The sequence below is a fragment of the Ictalurus punctatus genome, chromosome 10 (genome assembly GCF_001660625.3).
Source record: "Ictalurus punctatus breed USDA103 chromosome 10, Coco_2.0, whole genome shotgun sequence".
Classification (NCBI taxonomy): domain Eukaryota; kingdom Metazoa; phylum Chordata; class Actinopteri; order Siluriformes; family Ictaluridae; genus Ictalurus; species Ictalurus punctatus.
The window spans coordinates 6,252,501-6,274,801 of record NC_030425.2 but is presented as its reverse complement, the minus strand read 5'-3'; the positions used below and the strand labels follow the sequence as shown (position 1 = coordinate 6,274,801).

At 40.0% G+C, this 22,301-nt stretch overlaps 1 protein-coding gene across 5 annotated transcripts in view; it reads right to left on the bottom strand.

The window, feature by feature from the left end:
• Positions 1 to 520: 520 nt before the first annotated feature.
• Positions 521 to 22,301, bottom strand: part of slc4a10a (solute carrier family 4 member 10a) — a 46,391-nt gene continuing 24,610 nt past the window's right edge. For 4 of the 5 annotated variants that reach the window (XM_017477622.3, XM_017477623.3, XM_017477625.3 and 1 more), the window contains 20 exons: positions 22,013 to 22,201; positions 19,381 to 19,469; positions 19,073 to 19,230; positions 18,790 to 18,877; positions 18,563 to 18,709; positions 17,232 to 17,332; positions 13,570 to 13,744; positions 13,345 to 13,478; positions 11,316 to 11,561; positions 11,056 to 11,161; positions 8,942 to 9,103; positions 8,700 to 8,813; positions 8,294 to 8,455; positions 5,694 to 5,945; positions 5,533 to 5,601; positions 4,812 to 4,985; positions 4,597 to 4,719; positions 3,628 to 3,692; positions 3,378 to 3,488; positions 521 to 960 (listed from right to left, as the gene is read on the bottom strand). In XM_017477622.3, the coding sequence (XP_017333111.2) occupies positions 879 to 960; positions 3,378 to 3,488; positions 3,628 to 3,692; positions 4,597 to 4,719; positions 4,812 to 4,985; positions 5,533 to 5,601; positions 5,694 to 5,945; positions 8,294 to 8,455; positions 8,700 to 8,813; positions 8,942 to 9,103; positions 11,056 to 11,161; positions 11,316 to 11,561; positions 13,345 to 13,478; positions 13,570 to 13,744; positions 17,232 to 17,332; positions 18,563 to 18,709; positions 18,790 to 18,877; positions 19,073 to 19,230; positions 19,381 to 19,469; positions 22,013 to 22,201 (2,747 nt within the window). In that variant the 3' untranslated portion in view covers positions 521 to 878. Of the gene's footprint in view, positions 961 to 2,912; positions 2,950 to 3,377; positions 3,489 to 3,627; positions 3,693 to 4,596; positions 4,720 to 4,811; positions 4,986 to 5,532; positions 5,602 to 5,693; positions 5,946 to 8,293; positions 8,456 to 8,699; positions 8,814 to 8,941; positions 9,104 to 11,055; positions 11,162 to 11,315; positions 11,562 to 13,344; positions 13,479 to 13,569; positions 13,745 to 17,231; positions 17,333 to 18,562; positions 18,710 to 18,789; positions 18,878 to 19,072; positions 19,231 to 19,380; positions 19,470 to 22,012; positions 22,202 to 22,301 lie in introns of all 5 variants that reach the window. The other variant, XM_017477624.3, reaches the window with a different exon arrangement.

Sequence of the window (22,301 nt, the reverse complement as noted above, 5' to 3'; positions counted from 1 at the left end):
AAGCAAACGTTCACATACTTTTGCCACTCACAGATATATAATATTGGATCATTTTCCTCAATAAATAAATGAAAGCATAATATTTGTCTCATTACTTTAACTGGGTTCTCTTTATCTACTTTTAGGACAATCTGATGTTGTTTCAGGTCATTTATGCAGAAATCTATTCAATTCTAAAGGGTTCACAAACTTTCAAGCATCACTATAAATCATATGCTATGGCTTTCACAGTAACCTCAATCCATTTGAAACCCTTTTTGGACTGATGTGTAAGACAGCGCTCTCCACCACCATCAACAAAACACCTACTGAGGGAATATCTTTCATAAAAATGGTGTTTATCCCTCCAGTACGGTTCCAGAGATTTGTAAAAATCGATACCAAGGTGCACTGAAGCTGTTCTGACGGTTCGTTGTGGCCCAACACCAGACACCGTGTGATGTTTTTCTCTTTAATTTGTCACCTGACTGTTTTGCAATCCTTATGTTCATGAAGTTGCATTGAAAATACATTAAATATCTTCAGAGATGAAGTAGGTATCTTTAATTCTGTATGACAAGGATATTGAAAAAAGTTACGTTACAATCAAAAATACAAAACATAAAAAATACATCTAGGTTAAAACTAAAGCAGCTTTAAATGTAAAACTCCTAAAAGTGAATATATTTATCTTGTAAAATTACCTCACACACAGCTTTCTCCTTTACAAACACACATTTTCAGGCACTCAGCACACACACACACACACACACACAAACATGTATTTTCGAATGGAGTGTAAGCACAGTGTTACATACAGTGAGCTACAGTAAAACATAGATTAGTGCTATATGATGGCACAATACTTCTCTTTTGTATTTTAAAAGCAACACGAGACGTCACAAACTCGTCTCTCTGTCAATGTTCCAGTCCTTCACCTCTTCTGTTTCCTTAGGATTCCTGATGTTTGTCACTGGGGATCTACACAGAGAAAGAGAAATAACGGGCGGGTCAGCCAAATAGAGAAGGAAAGAGCAGCTCAAATCAAAACACCAAAACAAAGTATTAAGAAGAAAGAATATAGTATAAAGAATAAAACTTTTGGATGCATGTAAAAAATAATAATAATAATAATAACAATAATAAATTAAAAATAAAACCATGCTCTCTGGGAAACAGACTTAGAGTAATTTAGCCCACTTTTTAGATCTAAATCTTCCTGAAGTTAATGCAGAACAAATCAGACCAGCTCATGTTCTAGTATATTAAAAATATTAATCTGATACATGGGGGTTGTATGCACGAAGATTTTTTCCTCTCCACTCGGAGCAGTTTGTCACGACGTAACTGAACGACAGTAAAAGCAGACGGCGGTGTTGACATTTTGCATCTTCAGAGAACCGCGTGTTGTATTTTATCTTCAGTGAACCGAGGCAAGACCAATCAGACAGGGTTTACAGGAAAATACATAGAAATACTCGTGTCTTATTGGCTCACAGCTCTCAATTGTGCTAAACGCTAGCTTACACACAGTCAGTTAGTGTGAAGGGATATGTGGATATAAGCAGATTTCTTTTCTTTTTTTTTAATCCATAAAGGGGTTAAAACTGAAACAGTAACATCCTCTGATGCTGAGCAGGAAAACAAGGTGTGTACATATATATATTTTTTATAGAGTTCCAAGTTACGTGAACATGATGTGAGCAGAGCATAAGGACAGATAATGTAGCAGCTAAACCCATACAGTGATAGCTTAGCCGTGAATCCCCTTGGCTAGCGACACCCAACTAGCCTAGTCTTGAGTTAGATAGACAAAAACCCAACTTTTTGTCCAATTTTCACATTTTATAAGCAATTAGCCCTCACATGCATGGAAGCAGTCTATTTATTAGTATATTTTAAAAACTTTTTTGATGGAGAAGAATCTGGGCTCAGCCCTGGATGATTAACGGTCCAGCTAACGCCTCTGCTGAACAGAATCTTAATTTGGCCTTTTGTATTAGTAATACGTGTGATACTGTTTCACATTTAATAACAGTGTATGATCCATCAGCCTCGCAAGCTAGACTGGTACTTTTGTTTTGGCCAAAAAACGTGGCAAAGAACTGCTACAAATGACCATCATGGCAGACAACAGAACTTTTCTCACGCCCTGGCAGCAGATGCAAGATTATCTCACTTAATCTGCAGTAACTTCTTCAAAGAAAACTCCTTATTGATTTTTCATTTTTAAACAGAGGTGCAGTGGGTAGCACTGTTACTGTCTGTGTGGAGCTTCACACGTTGGCATGGATTTCCTCCGGGTTCCCCGATTGGCTGTGCTAAATTGCCCCTAAGTGTGAACGAGTGTATGTGGTGTCAATGGACTGGCATGTTATTCAGTATATATTCCCGCCTCATGCCCAGCGTTCCCAGGCTAGGCTCGGGATCCACCGAGACCTTGACCAGGAGAAAATGTTTACTGAAGATGAATGAATGAAGGCTTGCTTTAACGTTATGCATCTTTTCACTACTAGATTTGCAATTAACAAGTAATATATTTTTTTTTTTTACGGATAACTAAATAACTGTGACAGGTACACAACTGTATAATCTTTAAGTAAGCATGTAGATACACAGGCCATGCTTCACCTTTTGGGGAAAAAAAAAAAAAAAAAAAACCTCATGCATCTTCTTCTGTATGGTTTTTACACAACACACACATACACACACACATACACACACACTTAAAGCATAGCAGTTACAATTATGGCTTTGTATGCAATGGTTACATTTATAAATCAGACTGCAGTTAATAATAATAATAATAATAATAATAATAATAATTTGAAGGGGGGGGGGGGGGGGAAACAAGAGAGAGAAAAACTGAGAGAAATAATTCTCATTAATGTGACCAGGATTAGATGGGAAAACAATTTGGGAGCTTATCTTACCTTTGGAAAGTCTGCAGCTGGGAGGTTAGGAGAGGAGCTAATGGGTGACATGGGAGGAGAAATTCAATCAAAATAGGAGAAAGGTACTTTAAAGAAGCTTTAAATAGGAGAGCAAATTAATCGTTTTTTAGTTGGTGGAGGTTTTAAGGATTGTGGCTCAGGGGGATTTTCATGGGAATACAGCTCGAGATTAGCGCTCACACTCGCACATAAACAGCACAGAATGAACATGCAAGGGTTGTAGCCTTGAGTCCATTTGAACGGGCAGAAACTGTCCATGAAGAGGATTGCAAATCAACCGGGACAAAATATTTGTGTCATAATTTAGAATAAAAGCCAATCTCATAACAACACTAAAGCAATACTATGCACTGGCTTCTATGGGCAACAGTTTAGTGCAATGAGGAAGTTATAATTGTATTGTATGATTAGATTGAAGGAGTGAATTATACAACAGATGCAAACCTTTTTGCGCTTTTATCGTTTTTGCTGTTGTCAGTATTGAGGTTTTTCCAGATATTTCCGAAAGAGGTCTTGGTCATTTCATCTGAAATGTTGACTGTGGACGGGTCGTCCCTTAAAACAACACAGAAAACCTTTTCAGTGACATGCAGGCGAAAGCCAACATTTTTATCACAATTCATGAAAATGTCATTCTTTTTGAGAGAAGTATGAAAAGTCTACAATGGACAAAAATGTGATGCATTTTGATTACTTGTAATGCCCTTCAAGTGGCACCTGGACAATTCCCTCATCCTCCACCATCACACTGTGGGTCTCCTGTAAGAGAACAAGCATCACCCGATTCAACGTTTGTCTCAAATCACAGGGAAAAAAGCCGCTTAATGACTTATCGTAAAAACACTTAGATTGTGCCGCTAAACTTGTGCTGTTTTACACCACAGCACTGTTCTCGAATCACTGATTAATGCACTTGCTGTAATATCTAATTTAAGAAAATGATCGTTTCTATAATGACGGCTCATTCACATGAACGTACAATCATTCTCACTGAGTACTGAACGTGTCAACATTTTTTTCAGTAAATATATTTCCAATGAGGTTATTCACATGAAATTTTCACCAGACATCAGTATTAACTCAAGAAATCCACACATGAAAGGATTCACAACATTAAAGTCCATAAATAAAGTTATGTGTAATAAAGAGGAATGAGACGGGAAAAAAGTACTGAACACGCTAAGAAAAAGCAGTTCTCCAAGGCAAGGTAAGGCAAGGAACAAACAAAGGTTTCTCCACTAAGTATTAAATAAATTTCTTTGCCTTTACCCATCGTGAGATGTTTCTTGTGTGACACCTTGGTAACGAAAAGCCTTTTTATAGACCATCAATTTACAAACACAGCTGATATTAATTTGCACAGATAGGGGGTATAATTACTTACGGATTTCAGCTGGTTCCTTGCCTAACCTTGCCTTGGAGAACTGCTTTTTCTTAACGTGTTCAGTACTTTTTTCCCCTGTGTCATTACACTTTATTACACATAACTTTATTTATTGACTTTAATGTTGTGAATTCTTTACATTTCTGGATTTCTTGAGCTAATACCGAAGTCTGGTGAAAATTTCATGTGAATAACCTCATTGGAAATATATTCACTGTAAAAATGTTGACTCATTCAATACTTATTTCCCCAGCTGTATTGGACAGAGTTACACTGTACCTCTTTCTGTGCATCCTCCAATTTTTTCTTCTTGCTCTCAGGCATGAGGTCATCGAGCCAGCTGAGCTCCCTCTTTGTGAAGATGAAGTCCAGCAGCTTACGGATGAAAACTAACGCTAACACCTGTGCAGCAAAGCAGATTCACTCAGATTCACTGTGTCTCTATGTCTTAACAGTATCCTCCTCGTTCACACCTAAACAGGAGCTGGAGTTACCATCATCGGGAAAACTATGGCAGCTCTGGAGGTTTTGATGACCCAAAGGAGGACAAGGCAGCTCAGCTGGATGATGGTGAACAGGTGGACCTTCCTCAGAGGAACATGCCTCAGGTAGATGAAGTCCGGCTGGTGTTTCGCTGGCATCCCAAACAACTTCAGACGGTCAAAGAACTGCGAACAGAACAGAAAACACGCCACCATGAACACAAGCTGGGTGGAATATTACACGATGTACTATTTTTAAACATATTCAAGATGTAAAAGATATATTTGGTGTCTAACTGTTTTCTTATTTTGGTTTGCACTGGCACAACAACACTAATGTAGCTAACAAGTAGTAAGTCTTCATAAGCGCAAGCCCAAAGCTTCCTGCTTGTTTGCTTGGAGACGTGTGACGCCAGCCACTGTATCTTTTCAAACCGCAGCACAGGGCGGCGTAACACAGAGAAAAGTGCTATCTATTCTCTACTACATTCGTGAGTATATAGACACCCATGATTGCTTAGTGTCGCTTTGATTGACAGGGGAGAGAGTAACACGATCTGTCTTTTGCTATCGTGGATTCAAATTCGTGACCTCTTTTTGTGTTGCACCATTTGAGACCCCCATACATTTCATAATGGGAAAAATGGTTCCTGTAAAATACAGACCTACGACTAGAGATGTTTCACGAACAAGTGAAACGTGTGAATGTTATGCGTGCGCAAGTTACACTTACCTGTATGCCTCTGAGAGACGACGCCCCCATGTACAAGAAAACGCCATATAACACAGGCATTGGGATGAACTACAGACAAAACGAATGCATTCAATCACACACGGCTTGTTTGTAAAAGGAAGTAATGAGATTTACATACCACAGGTCAAAGGGTCACTGACCTTTAAGACGGAAGTCATGAAGACAGAGCAGCCCATGAGGACGAAGATCATGAGGCCGGTGAAGCGCTGCTCTCTGATTCCCAAAAACTTGGGCTGCTCTCCCGGCGCTGAGCACTCAGACTCCAGCTTCAAGCTGTTCACATGTGTGATGGAGAGGACTGTGGCAGCCACGAACCATGGAAGTCCCATAATTGAGCACACTCCAAGCATCACACCCACCACAAACAGGTCCAGGTGGTAGCCACAGCCTTTCTGCAGATACACACTAAGTGTAAATCTCATTTTCATCAGGAACTCATTTTCTTTTTTGCACACACAGAAGACATGTGAAGATAGTTCTCTCTAAAGTCAAATTAATAATCCTGTGACCAACTGCTAAGTCCGTTAAACCAACAATCAGAAGAAAAACAACATTTTGTGCTACAGTGTAGAGATTCTCATCAGTTTTCATTCCAGACACTACATTTCAGCTCTGCTGCTGTAATCATAAAGACAATGCCGTGCTCATCCCAGGACTCCCATTTCTGCACAAATGTATACTGATTTAAACTCCTAATATCCAATGTCACCGAGAAACCTTCTGAGCCTTTTTTCCACTTCAGGTTTCTTCCTCCGGTTGTCTCAGGGAGTTTTACCTTGCTCCTCTGACTTGCTAAATCCGGATATCCATGGTTTATTTGAAATACAAGTAAAGTAGAGCTCTGGTACAATAACGTCACAAATGTAAATCGTATCATTGCGTAATGGTGATAATAATAATAATAATAATAATAATAATAATAACGATGATGCAGAAAGTCCAGGGAAAGAGTGAAAACGTTAGGTCTGGTCACCAAACTGTAGCTAGACTAAGCCCTTATCTTAGAAACAGATCATTGCAGACATCATAACATCAACAGTATAATATTGTTGCTAACAACATTATAATAACACAGAAATTGAAAAGGACTATTTCTGTCAGGAGTTTGACTGTGTCATGTCGTGTTTTGGACACTAGAGGCCCCCATTGTTCCCAATGCGTTTTTCTCCTCTGTTTGTTAATTGTGTCATTGCTGCCACCTGTGTCTCATTTCCCCTGTGTGTATTTAGGTTGTCCTATTTATAAGTTTCTTCACTCGATATTTAGTTGTGCTAAGGCGAGTCTTTAGTGGCCCGTGTGATTTTGGCTTCGATTTGGCCGTCTGAGACAAATTGAGAATCCTAAAAGATTCCTATAATCCCAGGCCAAAATCTGTAGTCTTTGATCGCTAGTTTGGCGTGTTCCCCGACAGCAGATTTTTTTGCCGTTGCGATTAAATCCTGGCAGTGTCAGAAGATTTGAGGCACAATCCTGTAGTCTGGCTTCTCCTACTCCATACGAGTCTTCTTGTGTGCGTCCGATTTTGGCGTCTTGATTGACGTACAGTCCAACGTTAATGACAACCGAGATCCTACAGTGTGACGTGGCTTACAGCAAGGATCAAGTTCGAATAGTCGCAAAAAAGTACTATTAAAAATCGCACAGTGTGCACCCGGCTTTAGTTGCACTGGGTTTTCTTGCCTGTTGAAATAGTGAAAACATTTTTGTGGTTTTTATTAAGATTTTTTTGCCTTTGCCTCTTGAAGGATCTATTTTTTTTGGCTTACCTCATTGAGGGGAATTTTGTGCTGCGGATTTTTTCTTAGGATTTACCAACTGAACTTTGTGGATATGAGTTCGTCTCTGCACTTGGGTTCATTCCCTCTCCTGTAGCTCACTGATCCAGCATCTGGCTCTCATGCCACTGACTTGGGTTCAGGTCCTGTCCCTGAGAGATTCCAAATACTGGTTCCATGACAGTATATACCAGCCACCTCCAAAATCCCAATTCCACCTCTGGCTACAGTATATTATTCTTACGTCTCCCGGAGTACCTTTGGAATAAGGGTGTGGCTATGTATGGACAGCACTGCAGTTGCACTACAACTTCAATAAGGTTGTGTTTTGTTTTTTTGTTGTTTTTTTTTTTAAGTGAAAGTCATATTTTACTCTGTCATCATGGCGACTTCTTACTGTTGAAGAGTAAGCAGGATGCAAAACCAATCTACACCACATACAGTACAGCTGAACGGATTTTAAAAAAGGTTAGTTGCCATCAATAACTACAAAACCTTCATGTTAAAGCTTCAAGGACTTACAGGCACCAGATCAAGATTTGATGATCGATTCAACATCGAATGCTCGTTCTTCCATCTCTACCAACTTTGAAGATGTAAATGTGTAACTAAACTCAGCTATATTCCATAGTATTCTATTGCTTATGGATCGGTCATGCGAGTCCTGCCATACATAAGATACTTGGAAGTCTTTCATTGCATGCGTACAGAAAATCTAATCAGTTCACTTGTTTTTCAGATAGCACGCTAATGAGAATCTCGAACCTCGAACAGGCAGACTGAGTGAAAGATGCACAAACAACTGAAAAAATTATACCTTCACCATCTAGTAGCAGAGGTGTAAAAACAACCAACCATCACAATTGTGTTCTAGAGCTATGAAACGAAAATCACCTGACCACCATGGTGAAAATAACCGCATGCACGTGTTTACGTTTGACTCGTACAGTTCGACTCTCCTGTACCTTCAGCTTGTGTTCCTTCCTGTTAATGATAACAGCTGTGATTTGCTGGTCCATGAAGATGAGGATAGTGCAAAGCAATGCTGGGATGAAGGCGATGAGGATTGTCCACCACGGGTTTGGTCCCAGAGGGCTGATGATCCAGCCGCGGTCATCTCTGGTAGGCTATAGAGGGTCAGGAGATCAGATACGTACAGAGGATCATGTTGATGTGTGTGGGTTTTTTTTTTTTTTTTTTTACTATTAAAAGCTAGACATATTGATTTAGTACTAAATACAGATACTCTCAAGTATAATATACAATTATTGACTTCTAACAGGCAACAATGCAGGGCTACGTAAGACAAAGCTCTGCTGAAAGCACTGCAGTCACGTTCATCATTGTAAAGTGCATTACTAGGCGACTCACTTTAAATTCATTGGGGACCTGCAGTTTGGGAGAGGGAACCCCCAGAGCAAAGTCGATCCCCACCATGGTGGCGATAGTGATGAATACTGCAAAGTCACTGATGATTGCCCTCACCTGGAGTAGAAAACAGTCAGAGAGATACACGCACAGGTGAGGATACAGACCCAGAAGATCCACGTTAATATCCCCATACTGCACCAGAAGCTAAAATGTACTACGATGCCGCACGTGTACACACTTGCCTTGGTGGGGAAGTAGCGGCTAGTTTTGAACTCCTTGAGGAAAGAAGACATGGCGACGGTGGAGAAGAACAGGACGACGGACCAGAAGAGAACGTCTGGGACGTAAGGGCCGTGATGGCCGCATGCACTGCCCTGGAACTCGCCCCTGAGCTCCACACAGCTCTGCAGCACAAAACACACAGCATCTTCAGCACAGAACTTTCTATAGAAGGCAACGTTTAAGCTTGAAACTGCTGTAAATTCCTCGTCATAAGGCTACGCACCTCTGTGACGGTAGCACAATAATTGAATTACTGAATATTAATGCACCAACTAATTAAAACTAACATTTAAGCTATTGCTCTGGCCATAAAATGCTCTAATCTTTGTTGACCAACTACACTCCTCATGGGAAGAAACGTTTATTGCGTATATATCATTAATAAGAAATTCAATAAATGATAGAATAGTAGATTTTTATAATACTGTGCGAGTTACACAGCTTCAAGTGAATAATTTCTTTAATTAAGCTCAGTAAAAGCATCTCTTACCATTTTTTAAAAAAATAAATAAATAAAAAACCTATGAGAGAATGAACTGGAGTGAACCTGGAGAGGATTTAGGTTTTTAAGCTCCTGGTTTTTGTTCTGCGTCACTAGGAAACGTTTCTGTATAACAGGAGATGCAGGGCAACACTCTTTGTCCCTACATTCCCTCACCCCATTATTATTATTTCTCCACCTGTATCCTCCTGTGTAATTCAGTGACTGTTTAATCCATAGCTGTATCTGTCTCTCTGCATTAATATCTTCTGCATCTACTGTGTATGTGCTACTGGCAATTTGACACGTTTGTTTTCCTGTACAGAGAAAAGAAATAATTTTTACTAACAACTTGTAAAATATAATAGGAGGGAAAATGGTAAAACACGTTCTTTAGTTTTAAAAAAAAGGTAGTAAATAAATGCAACTAAGTCTGTAGTATTTGTCCATTCAGAGATGAGTTTTTTCCCCAGACAGAACAATTTGTAGTGATGTGATACCAACATCGTTGTGTGGGTCTACACTTCCTACAGTAACCACAAAACTTGACTGTTTACTACGTTGCTCTATTGCTGAAAACAAAACAAAAAAAGACGCTTCCCAACCAGAAGAGGTCGCTGTTCCTGAGTACTATTTATTACACATTGTTCCACCACCCAACCTTGATTGCCTGTAGTATCGAACTCCGTTTTGATTAGCCCTAGCAATCACGACAGGCCTTACTCATTGTATTATTCATGATTGTGAATTTTGGTTGTGTTGTGTTGAATAATGTTGAATAATGATTGTGTTGTCTTGAACGTTTACATTTTTGTATTTCCGTTTTTCAGTAAATCTGCACTTGGATCCTAATACACACTGCGGCTGTGACACAGTTATATCATCGTGTATTTTAAATGCTTATTGACAGATTTGAACACCTGCCCTTAAACTTCCATTCTAAGTGACTTTCCTCAATAGAGAGAAATATGAAATAAGTCATATGCTACAGATGTGATGGATAATGTTGGATAAATCTTGGTGTTCTCCTTTTAAGGGATCACTCATTGCCAGGACTGGAAAGATACACACAACAAGTGTAGATAGAAGCAAGATTAGACATGCCTAGTTTAGATTGGACAACAGTCCACTGTTTGGACATGTTGACGTGTTACCTTTTCCCCTCCACTCATATTTCAACAAATCTATTTTGCTGGATGTTTGCCTCCATTTTCCACAGTCTGGCTTCTTAATTGTCCATTTGTCGCTTGTAAGTGAATACGATTAGCCTTTGCTAAATAAATACATAAATAAAGCAGAGGAGATTTTTGATATCATCTACGCTGGCTGGTTTTGTAGTAGTAATCCAGAGCTCAATATTATCTGCTCTGACCACAAATGCCATGAATAAATGCAGATCTTTAGCAAACATATTCTCCTAGAAAGTAAGAAAACTCCATTACATCAGATGGGGATCTTTTGTTAGCTAACTTAGCAGTAAGCACCAAAAAGGTAGCGTGGAATGTTTGTTTTATATCTTTATGTTCAGAGTGATTGAGTATAAAATACAGGCAGAGTACATGTTGTGAGTGAGTCACTTTGCCATTTCCTCACCTTGACATCCAGACCTAACCAGTCGATCTCAGAGCTGGTGATGTTCTTCTCCTGCCAGTGTTGCAGGGTGCTGTTGCTTGGCTGTTTTGGCTCTGTGCACACACAGCTGAAAGGAATCATAGTTTAACACAAAGAATTTAGAGGAGATTAATGGTCCTAGTAAAACAAGGATGACCAGCAAGAACATGTGAAGATGGTAGTTAGGGCAGAGCTGTTCTCTCGTAGGATGAGTATGTGTGTGTGTGTGTGTGTGTACTTACGAGTACTGGGTGAGCTTGTTGAGGTCGTTGTGCATGTTGAAGGGATACGTCTCTCCCAGGTGCACTAGTTTCTCCAGCGCCTCGTAGATGAAGATGATGCAGATGAGTGAAGCAAATGCTTCCTCTGTGAATCGAGTGATGTAGCACACCAGTGAACTGGCGTCTGTGGCCACCAGGATTAGGCAGAAGAAAGCCGTCCACAGCCCGATACACAAACGCAAGGAGAGGTAGGACAGTCCATATTCCCTTAATAAAACAGACACATCACTAAGATTTGGAAATATTAAATCTACAGATATCATAAAACTCTACAGTCCCCTCTGAAAATATTGGAACTGCAAGGCCAATGAAGACATTTGGGTGTGAGATCAAAAGATGAATGAGGCAATAGATCAGAATTTCGGGTTAAAAACAATTAATAGCTCTGAATGTCTACTCTTGGTTTGAGCCCTAGGTTTCGCCTTTGACTGCGTCTATTGTTAAAAAACCAACATCAAATCCAAGGAAAACAACAGCAGTTGATTAAATAAATAAATAAATAAAGATTGTGAGAGCTGTGAAGAAAAACCCCAAAACAACAGTCAGTGATATTACCAACAACCTCCACAGGGCAGAGGTGATGGTATCACAATCCACCGTTCGAAGAAGACTTCAAGTGCAGAAATATAGAGGCAATACCACAAGATGCAAACCACTCAGCAGTAACAATCAGAAAGCCAGATTAGAATTCACAAAGATTAACCTCTACCAAAGTGATGGAAAGGCCAATGTACGGAGAAAGAATGGATCTGTTCACTGGTCAAACATGATGGAGGTAGTGTCATGGCTTGGGCTTGCATTGCTGCTTCTGGAACAGGATCACTAATCTTTATTGATCATGTTACTCATGATGGTAGCAGCAGAATGAATTCAGAAGTCTACAGAAACAATCTGTCTTCCAATTTACAGAGGAATGCATCCAAACTAATTGGGAGAAACTTCATCTTCAACAAGACAATGACTCAAAACACACCCAACTGAGCAGCATTTCACCTCCTGAAGAGAAGACAAAGGGAGAAACCAACACCCCAGACCCCCCCCCCCCCAAGTATAGTGTTATTTGCTTACATTTTTTATTTTAAGATCTGTTTCTATACTTTTGTGCACAGAAACATTGCATGGTGTGCCATCAAAAGGTGCCATGTTCTAGGTTATTCAACACCTCTAGATGAAATTCTGATCCATCGTCTCATTCGTCTTTTGATCTCAAACCCAAATGTCTTCAGCGTATAGCCCGAACAATAGAATTGGCCTTGCAGTTCTAATACGTTCAGAGGGGATTGTATACACTGTATACAACTAAATGAATAGTGTAACATGAGGGTTGGAGGTGAGATAGGACATATTTGCGCTAAGCGATAAGCGTTCATTTGATTTAGGGCAGTCCAAATGTCATTGTCAATGTTTAAAGCAGGGGTCAGAACTACACCACAAAAACAAGGCTCTAACTTAAGGACAAGGAATGCGTGAAAAGACCTAGCAACGGGACACTGAAACATGAGGGCTTAAATAACTGAAACCAGGTGAAAATCATGACACAACTGAGAAACGATCCAATGATAAGACGGGGCGAAGACTTGGATCAAAACGAAACGAACGGTGATCAGAACAAAATAAGAACATGGACCAAAAGCAGTCATATGTTCATAAAATGCTTCCCTTTGAAAAACTACGGCTACTGTGTTTTAAGAACCATAAAGCTGTCATGTCTTCTCTCCTACCAGTGCTGTGTTGAAACAGATCTTCCTGTCCTCAGCATGACAGTTTGAGCCATACAAATGTTCCATGCAAAGGTTTGTTTAGGAATAGTGGGGTGTATAAATTTGAATACGTTCTATGTCTTATTATTTCAATGCGCCAATCACGTACTAGATCCCAACCTTTTTTTTCAATTACAATTCAGATTTTTGGTCCTGATTTCTGAATTTGGCCTCATCATGAAATTAAAAATTGCTGGATCCTAAAAGTACTAAACAATGGCATAACTTACTTGCAGAATTTGAAGAGGATCTTCTCAAACACCAAGACAGGACCAGTGCTGCCCAGGATAGTGAGAGGCTGCCCAGCAAACAGAGAGTACGCTATCCCAGTCATCGAGGCGCCGAACAAAGACTCTATAGCACTCTGAAAGACACAAACCAGCAATTAACAGAATTACACTTTGTTTTTGCACAGGCATGTGCGGTTATAAAGCATATAAAGATTGTGCTCTTACTATTCGACCCTCTGTGGCCTCCCCCAGCAGGCCTCCGAAAGTGATGACAGGAGACATGCAGGCGCAGTAGAGGAACAGGAAGGAGGCCAGACACTGCAGGCTGATGGCATCGGTGTAGTCAGACAGGTAGTGCCGAATTTTGCGTTTTACATCAAGGATAAAGCCTCCAAAAAACCTGAAGAGCCACATGCACATCATCAGCACTTCCTTCTACAGTGAACTCTTAAAATATTTGTATAATCATTGTATACATAAAAGATAGCTTTGCATGTACAGTAGTGTTTGAAGGTTTGTGAACCCTTTTATAATTTTCTATATTTCTACATAAATATGACCTAAAACGTCAAATTTTCACAAAAGTAGATAAAGAGAGCCCAATTAAACAGATGAGATATACAAATATTATACTTGCTCACTTATTTATTTGAGGAAAAGAATCCAATATGACATGTCTGGGAGTGTAAAGTATGTGAACGTTTGCTTTCGGTATCTGGTGTGACCCCCTTGTGTAGTAATGACTGTAACTAAACGTTTGCGGTAACTGTTGATCAGTCCTGCACATCGGCTCGGAGGAGTTTTAGTTCCTCAGTACAGAACAGCTTCAACTCTGAGATGTTGCTGGGTTTCCTCACATGAACCGCTCGCTTCAGGTTCTTCCACAACATTTCTATTGGATTAAGGTCAGGACTTTGACTTGGCCATTCCAAAACATTAACTTTATTCTTCTTTAACCGTTCTTTGGTAGAACGACTCATGTGTTTAGGGTCGTTGTCTTGCTGCATGACTCACTTTCTCTTCAGATTCAGTTCACAGACGGATGTCCTGACTTTTTCCTTTAGAAATCGCTGGAATAATTCAGAATTCATTGTTCCATCAATGATGGCAAGTCGTCCTGGCCCAGATGCAGCAAAACAGTTCCAAACCACGATACTACCACCACCATGTTTCACAGATGGGATAAGGTTCTTATGCTGGAATGCAGTGTTTTCCTTTCTCCAAACATAACACTTCTCATTTAAACTAAAACATTCTATTTTGGTCTCATCCATCAACAAAACCTTTGTCCAATAGTCTTCTGGCTCGTCCACGTGATCTTTAGCAAACTGCGGATGGGAAGCAATGTTCTCTTTGGAGAGCAGTGACTTTCTCCTTGTAACCCTGCCATGCACACCACTGTTGTTCAGTGTTCTCCTGATGGTGCACTCATGAACATTACCATTAGCCAATGTGAAAGAGGACTTTAGTCGCATAGACGTTACCCAGGGTTCCTTTGTGAGCTCGTGGGCTATTACACGTCTTGCTCTTAGAGTGATCTTTGTTGGTCGATCAGTACTGGGGAGGTTAACAATGGTCTTGAATTTCCTCCATTTGTACACAATCTGTCTGATTGGTGGAGTCCAATCTCTTTAGAGATGGTTTTGTGACCTTTTCCAGCCTGATGAGCATCAACAACTCTCTTTCTGACGTGCTCAAAAATCTCCACTGCTCGTGCCACGATACACTTCCACAAACATGTTGTGAAGATCAGACTCTGATAGATCGCTGTTCTTTAAATAAAACAGGGCGCTCACTCACACCTGATCATCATCCCATTGATTGAAAACACCTGACTCTAATTTCACCTTCAAATTAAACCGCTAGTCCTAGAGGTTCACATACTCTTGAATATCTTTGTCTCATTTGTTTAATTGGGATCTCTTTGCCTGATAATGTTTTAGGTCATATTTATGCAAATATATAGAATAGTCTATACATTCAAAATTCACAAATTTTCAAGCACCACTGTAATATAGCAACTCTAATACTAACACCACATTTACGTATGCCCATCTGCTCTAAATATACAGAGTTTGTATATGGGTCTTTCATTTACAAGTTAGCAAAGTTATGGAATCAAATAATCATTTAAGTATACATATTAGAACAAGGACTGACAAACAACTTGGGCTGAAGTTAATATTTTTACGAGTTAACATTCTGTTCTTCATTTCTATTCAAATTTATTCAGCAATAATATGTCAGAAAAAGGCGGGAATTAAATAACATTAGTCACAAAACATGAAGAGACTCTGGTTCCTAGCTAGTTGACATGGTTCTAGCTGTCATTTCATAATTTACATGTCAGTGCTCACAAATGCCTTCATTAATCTACTTCTAATAACTAATAAAGGTTTGATGTCCTCCTTGTACAGACATGCTTTTTCAGTTCAGTCCACAAATTGTCTATTGGTTTCAGGTCAGGGCTTTGTGATGGCCACTCCAATAATTTCACTTTGTTGTCTTAAAGCCATTTTGTTATCATTTATGTTTAGGTATGCTTAGGATCTTTGTCCTGCTGAAAAACCCAGTCCTGGCTCATGTCTTGAGGTGTTGCTTAAGTTTTTCTAGATGATCCTCCTTCTTTATGAGGCATCTATTTCCTGAAATGCACCAGTCTCTTTTCTAGCAAAACACCCCCACAACATGCTGCTGTCACCCTCATGCTTCACAGATGGTGTTCTCCTGATTAAAAGCCTCATGCTTGTTACTCATGGTCTGGGGCTGCATGAGTGCCGCCGGCTACAGTTCATTGAGGGAACCATGAGTGCCAACATGTACTGTGACATACTGAAGCAGAGCATGATCCCCTCAGTTCGGAGACTGGGCCGCAGGGCAGTATTCCAGCATGATAACGACCTCAAACACACCTCCAAGATGACCACTGCCTTGCTGAAGAAGCTGAGGGTGAAGGCGATGGACTGGCCAAGCATGTCTCCAGACCTAAACCCTATTGAGCATCTGTGGGGCATCCTCAAATGGAAGGTGGAGGAGCACAAGGTCTCTAACATCCACCAGCTCCGTGATGTCGTCATGGAGGAGTGGAAGAGGACTCCAGTGGCAACCTGTGAAGCTCTGGTGAACTCCATGCCCAAGAGGGTTAAGGCAGTGCTGGAAAATAATGGTGGCCACACAAAATACTGACACTTTGGACCCAATTTGGAGATTTTCACTTAGGGGTGTACTCACTTTTGTTGCCAGCGGTTTAGACATTAATGTCTGTGTGTTGAGTTATTTTGAGGGGAAGCAAATTTACACTGTTACACAAGCTGTACACTCACTACTTTACACTGTAGCACAGTGTCATTTCTTCAGTGTCGTCACATGAAAAGATATCATCAAATATTTACAAAAATGTGAGGGGTGTACTCACTTTTGTGAGATACTGTGTATATAAAATATAATATATATAGAGAGAGAGAGATTTTTTCTATTCTATTCCTATTTAAAGTGCATTCTTTCTTATCTGTTTTTTTGTGTAACCGAGCTGCTGTAACGAGGGAATTTCCCAAGTCTTTGATCAATAAAGTTTTCTATCTTAAAATCTGTGAAATAAAGCAGGTTTCACCTTTAGAGCTTTTAAACATCTGTCATCTGAGGAAAAAAAAGATTTACAAAAGTGTTGATAGTCCAGAAGATACTGTGGGTGAGTAGATTTAGGAGGAGAGGAAAAAGCAAACAAAAGACTTAAGAAAGGAGAGCAATATACACCTGCTGTCTTAAAGTCATGTACACACACATTATTAAAGCAGCTATTCAATGCTATGCCTGCACCTAAACCTAAGCTTAACCTCCATAAACGTAAGGAAGCCACCCACCCTAGACTCACATACACACAGACTCACTTCCCTGTGCGCTGTAATTCAGGTCCTCCATGGCCTCCATGCTCCTCTGTCTCTCCCAGCTCAGTCACTCCATTAGGTAGAGAAGGAATTTTCCTTTTCTCCTAGATAAGAGAAATAAAGCAATCACTATTCAACACTCGCAAGCTTTATGTACTTTCAGTTGTAGGACAGAAACTAGAAACTATAGAGGGTTTTTTTTTTAAACTAATAACATTTCATCTGACATTATTTCTAAAGTAATTCTTATTCAATATTTCCAGTTGTTTCATTGCGGATGCATTGCTAACATTCAGCTGCATTTGTCACGGATTCCCCCTTTGCATCATGGTTCCCATGGCAACAAGCTCCAGGTGTTTCATGTTTGTGTTGGTTTCTGTTTTGCTCCTATCCTTACGCCATCATTTGCTCATTTCCTGTTTGTGTCCAGCTGTTTTGTGTTAGTTCATTTGTTAGTTTGCATATTCACAGTATAACCTCTTGTGGTTTTATTTCTTTGCAAAGTCTTGTCATTGCGTAATGTGCTTTAAGTTTTCTTTGATTCCGTGTTTCTGTGTTTTAGATACTTTGATCTTGCACGAATTCTTGTTTACGATTGTGGATTATCCTTTTGGTATGTTCACTACTTGTGCTTTGTGGATTATTCTTAATAAAGAAGCCAACGCATGTTCCAGTATTTGAGTGTAGATTCAGGGGCAGATATACTTGTGACCGATATCACAACTATAGAAAGCCAGTCAAAACAGGAAGTAGTAGAACATAAATAAATAGCTACAATGTGGACTAGTGCTGTTCAAAGAAACAGGACCACATATTGCTATTTATTTAATCAAATCTGTTTGTTTGTTTTAATTGAAGCACTCACGTGTTTTATAAAAAAGCATACATTAGATTTTGATTTAGACATAATATACAGAGATGAAAATAGAAATAATTTCATTTATATTAAATTATTTACATATTTATATTTATATAACTAGATCCCCAAATCCCTTCCTTGGACATCCTTTTGATGGCAGACATGTGCAAATAAAAGATATAGTGTGACAGTGAACATCTTATTTCACATATTGTTACTCCCAGGTAATATAAACCTGAAATCTCTGTAATATAAATGTGAGTTTTACTAATGGTTTACAAATGCTTTTCATGGTCAGGACAGAAATTGAGGCCAGGCAGATAGAAGTCTCGTGTTGCAACAATTATTTTTAGTATTGTTGAACTTTCTGCAGGAAAAGATGGGTCAGTTTGTGCTAAACATATCAAAAGAGCTACAATTTCTATAGCATGGTGTGGTAAGTACACTGAATGTGTGCGAGTGCTTTAGACTTCACCTGAGAGGGCACGTTCTTGGGTGGCTCTATTCTGATGGTGGGATCCCACTCTCCTGGTGGTAGCACTGTCACCTGGTCCAAAAACTCATCAATTCCAGCAACCAAATCACTTCGGTCCTTCGCCTTATACGCCACATCGTGGAATACCTTGGAAGGAAGGGAAACAGACAACAATTAGTGCAAAGGCAAAAAAGAGAGATGGTGAAATGCTGTGAAATGGTACTGACCTCGTCTGTCATTAGTGTAGCAATGGAGCGTCCGATCTCGTGGTACTGAGGTCCTTTTCCCATCGGCCCCAGCAGTATAAACAGAAATCTGAAGATAACCAAACACGTGCGGTAGAAACAGCAGGTTGAATGCGATTACATCAACAATCTCCATATATTTTAGGTCAATTCATTTCAAAAGGTTACTAGACATGGAAGATATACTGTATTCTATAGGAGTATGATTCTCCCATTATTCCAGATTTGAGCTCTTAAGAGTATTTATGGTCTTCCTGGTTCACACCTGGTGGTGATGGGGACTTCAGCCAGACCGTTGAGCAGCACAGCTGGAGAAAGCCGCACAAACGCCACCACCGGCTTCTCCAGGAACTCCAATTCTCCGACCAGGATGTTTGACGCCTCCGCTCCTGGTGGGATCTTCTTCATAAAATGGAGATCTATCTGCAGATTTCAAACAAACGAGGTGCGGTTGCATACCTGACTTCCTATTTTCAACCGGAATAGGATCGCCACACAGTATAGGGTTTAATTCAGCCGCAGTGGTTCGTCATTCCTCATATTTAGTTGTATATCTGTAGGAATGAGTTTTACCTTACTGAAGTCCACTGCACTGTTCTCTCGACTGCCATCGCCTCGGCCCTCTGTGCAGCACGGCTGGGACTGAGGAGACACCATCTGACCTGAGAACAGCACTCAACACTATTAGTTCATCACCCATGATCCTAACACTACCTAATGAATCACAACAACAAATATCTGGTAAATCATATTTAGGTTCAAGAATCGAGGAATCAAGAATGAGACTTTGAGCATTTCTTATAGAGTCTGATACTTCTCATCAATAAACGTGGCCAAGAACTGCGTACTTTTACACAAAGTGGACATCTGACTGACACTGTAAATGACTAATATGCACGCATCCAAGATTATCTTATTCACTGGCTTTGTCAAGAAAACTTTGTGGATTAAAAAGGTTGGATCAGTGGTTTGTTTGTTTTTTTCATTAGAAACTGGAACATGGTCAAGTGTGATAAGCCAATCGGGTTCTGAAGCTTGCGGCCAGAAAAGTAGATATTCGAAATCAGAGAAATCAGCCACTGTGGCTGAAATGAACCCAAAGGCAAACATATAAGAAAACATAATTTGATAAAAGCAGGCAACGGATAATATTTGTGCTTTAGCAAGTATCAGTTTGTTCAGATATTCAGGTTTCAGCACCACATACTGGACAGCTCCCTCAAAGATACACTGGGCCTGATTTGCTGAGCTTGTTTTCAGGCCATATTTAGTGCAAAAAAAAAAAAAAAAAACATATTACACACAAGTTTCTAAACACTGTTTATATGGTAACGTGCAAACTGTGCTTCTCTCCCTCATACACATTTTTCTGCCTCTCAAAATCAGGCGTAAGGCTTTCCCACCAAATGTTTGGACTTCCAAAAAAATTTTCTTCATCCATTTCTATTACATTTACGGCATTTGGCAGACACCCTTATCCAGAGCTACTTACATTTATCTCATTTATACAACTGAGCAGTTGAGGGTTAAGGGCCTTGCTCAAGGGCCCAACAGTGGCAGCTTGGCAGTGCTGGGATATGAACTCATGACCTTCTGATCAATAGACCAACATCTTAACCGCTTACACAATGCATACATACAAGTTACTAACATCTAACAAATGAACTGTGAACCAGATTATGGTGTCCTTTATTTTCTAAATGTTACGGGAATTGCAGTAGACCACATGAAATATGGAATACAGTTTAATTCCATACTTTATACAAAGGCTCTTCTATACACTTCAGTCTTTTCAGTAGGGCTAAAACCAAATGGGAAGGCTAATGGTATATCATCTGTATCACACCACTACCTTGCTCTGACACCAAAGTCTACGTTTCATAAGAGCTGTTTTTCCTCTTTAGTCCCGACAGCTCTGCGGGTGACCTTTTCCACCATTTGAAACTCAAGCAGAGCACATTTAGTCGGCAGCACCAGGTGCAGTTTGCCTGATGTAAATTGAATGTTAATAAAAGACATAATGCTAGCACATTTTGTGGCCATATCAAGTCATGTTTCTGTCTCACTTGGCCTGACTGGTGCTCATCTGATTACGTAATTCTTCTCATAATATTACAATAACAATAACTGAGTGAAACAAATGCTGCATTTTTAGTTAAATGTTAGACTGTATCAGATTTTGCCTACTAGTGGCTCTTCCGCTGGGTCCTATGTGGGGATGGATTGGCAAGCCATGCTGTAAGGGACATTGAGCTGCTTGTTGAAGGGGAATTGTTATCTGCTGGGGGGAAAGGAACATGGGTATGTGGGAGCCGAAAATCTCCTCGGCTTAAAGGTTTTACAGGCAGCAGTGCCTCATAACTATAGATTTTGATGGGGCAGGTTAACATTAATAATAACAGTATCAAACAAAATGAAGTCAAGAGGCTTTCACCCTTGACTTGCTACAGCCTACTATCTGATGAATTTTTGAAGTATCCCATTAATAGGCAGTTGAGAGTCAACAGGCATAAAGCATACAGTCTATAGTGGTGCTTGAAAGTTTGTGAACCCTTTAGAATTTTCTATATTTCCACAGAAATATGACCTAAAACATCAGGTTTATCACACAAGTCATAAATGTAGACAAAGAGAACCCGGTTAAACGAATGAGACAAAAATATTATACTTGGTCATATATTTACTGAAGAAAATGATCCAAAATTACAAGGGTAAAAATTCTTGGTGCTGAAGAAGAAACCCGTCTGAGACAGTTTTATGTTTTCACCTGCAGTCCAGTACATTAAATTTTATTTACGGCATTTGGCAGAAGCCCTTATCCAGAGCGACTTCCATTTATCTCATTTATACAACTGAGCAATTGAAGGTTAAGCCTTGCTCAAGGGCCCAACAGTGGTAGCTTGGCTGGGGCTTGAATTCTTGATCTTCTGATCAGTAACCCAGAGCCTTTAACCACTGAGCCACCATTGCCCCAGTATCCTCATATAACCCTGTCGTTACTCCTCCTTTGTTAGATTGATGATCATTTACCAATAAGATGCAACAGGTCTTGTATCAGTCTCACCGAGCGTACATGCTCTCTCTTTTCTGTGCCATAACAACACCTTTTTGATTGAGCTTCTGGACTCAGCATGTTTCTCTCTGCTCTTCTTCAGGGTGGAATTTTCTCATGTGTGGTGAGAGTTGAGAGTGCGCTCTCTATTACCGTTCTTATCCATAGAGTGTGGCTCGGACTGCTTCTTTCCGATGTCGGCGAACGAGCGGACGATGGGGATGCGGTTGGCCAGTTTCTTCTGGTTTTGGTGGTGATGCTGTTTGAGAAGAGCATTGCGGATTTTCCTACGCACCTCCTCTCCGATAGTGACCGACGTCTCGTGCTGGTCGAGAACCATGTCTGCCCCATTCAGAACGAACGAAAGCAAGCAATCACTATTACTTTTAGTATGACTTATCTCTGGGATTCCCCCCTCCCCCCATTGTAAGTATTGTATTAT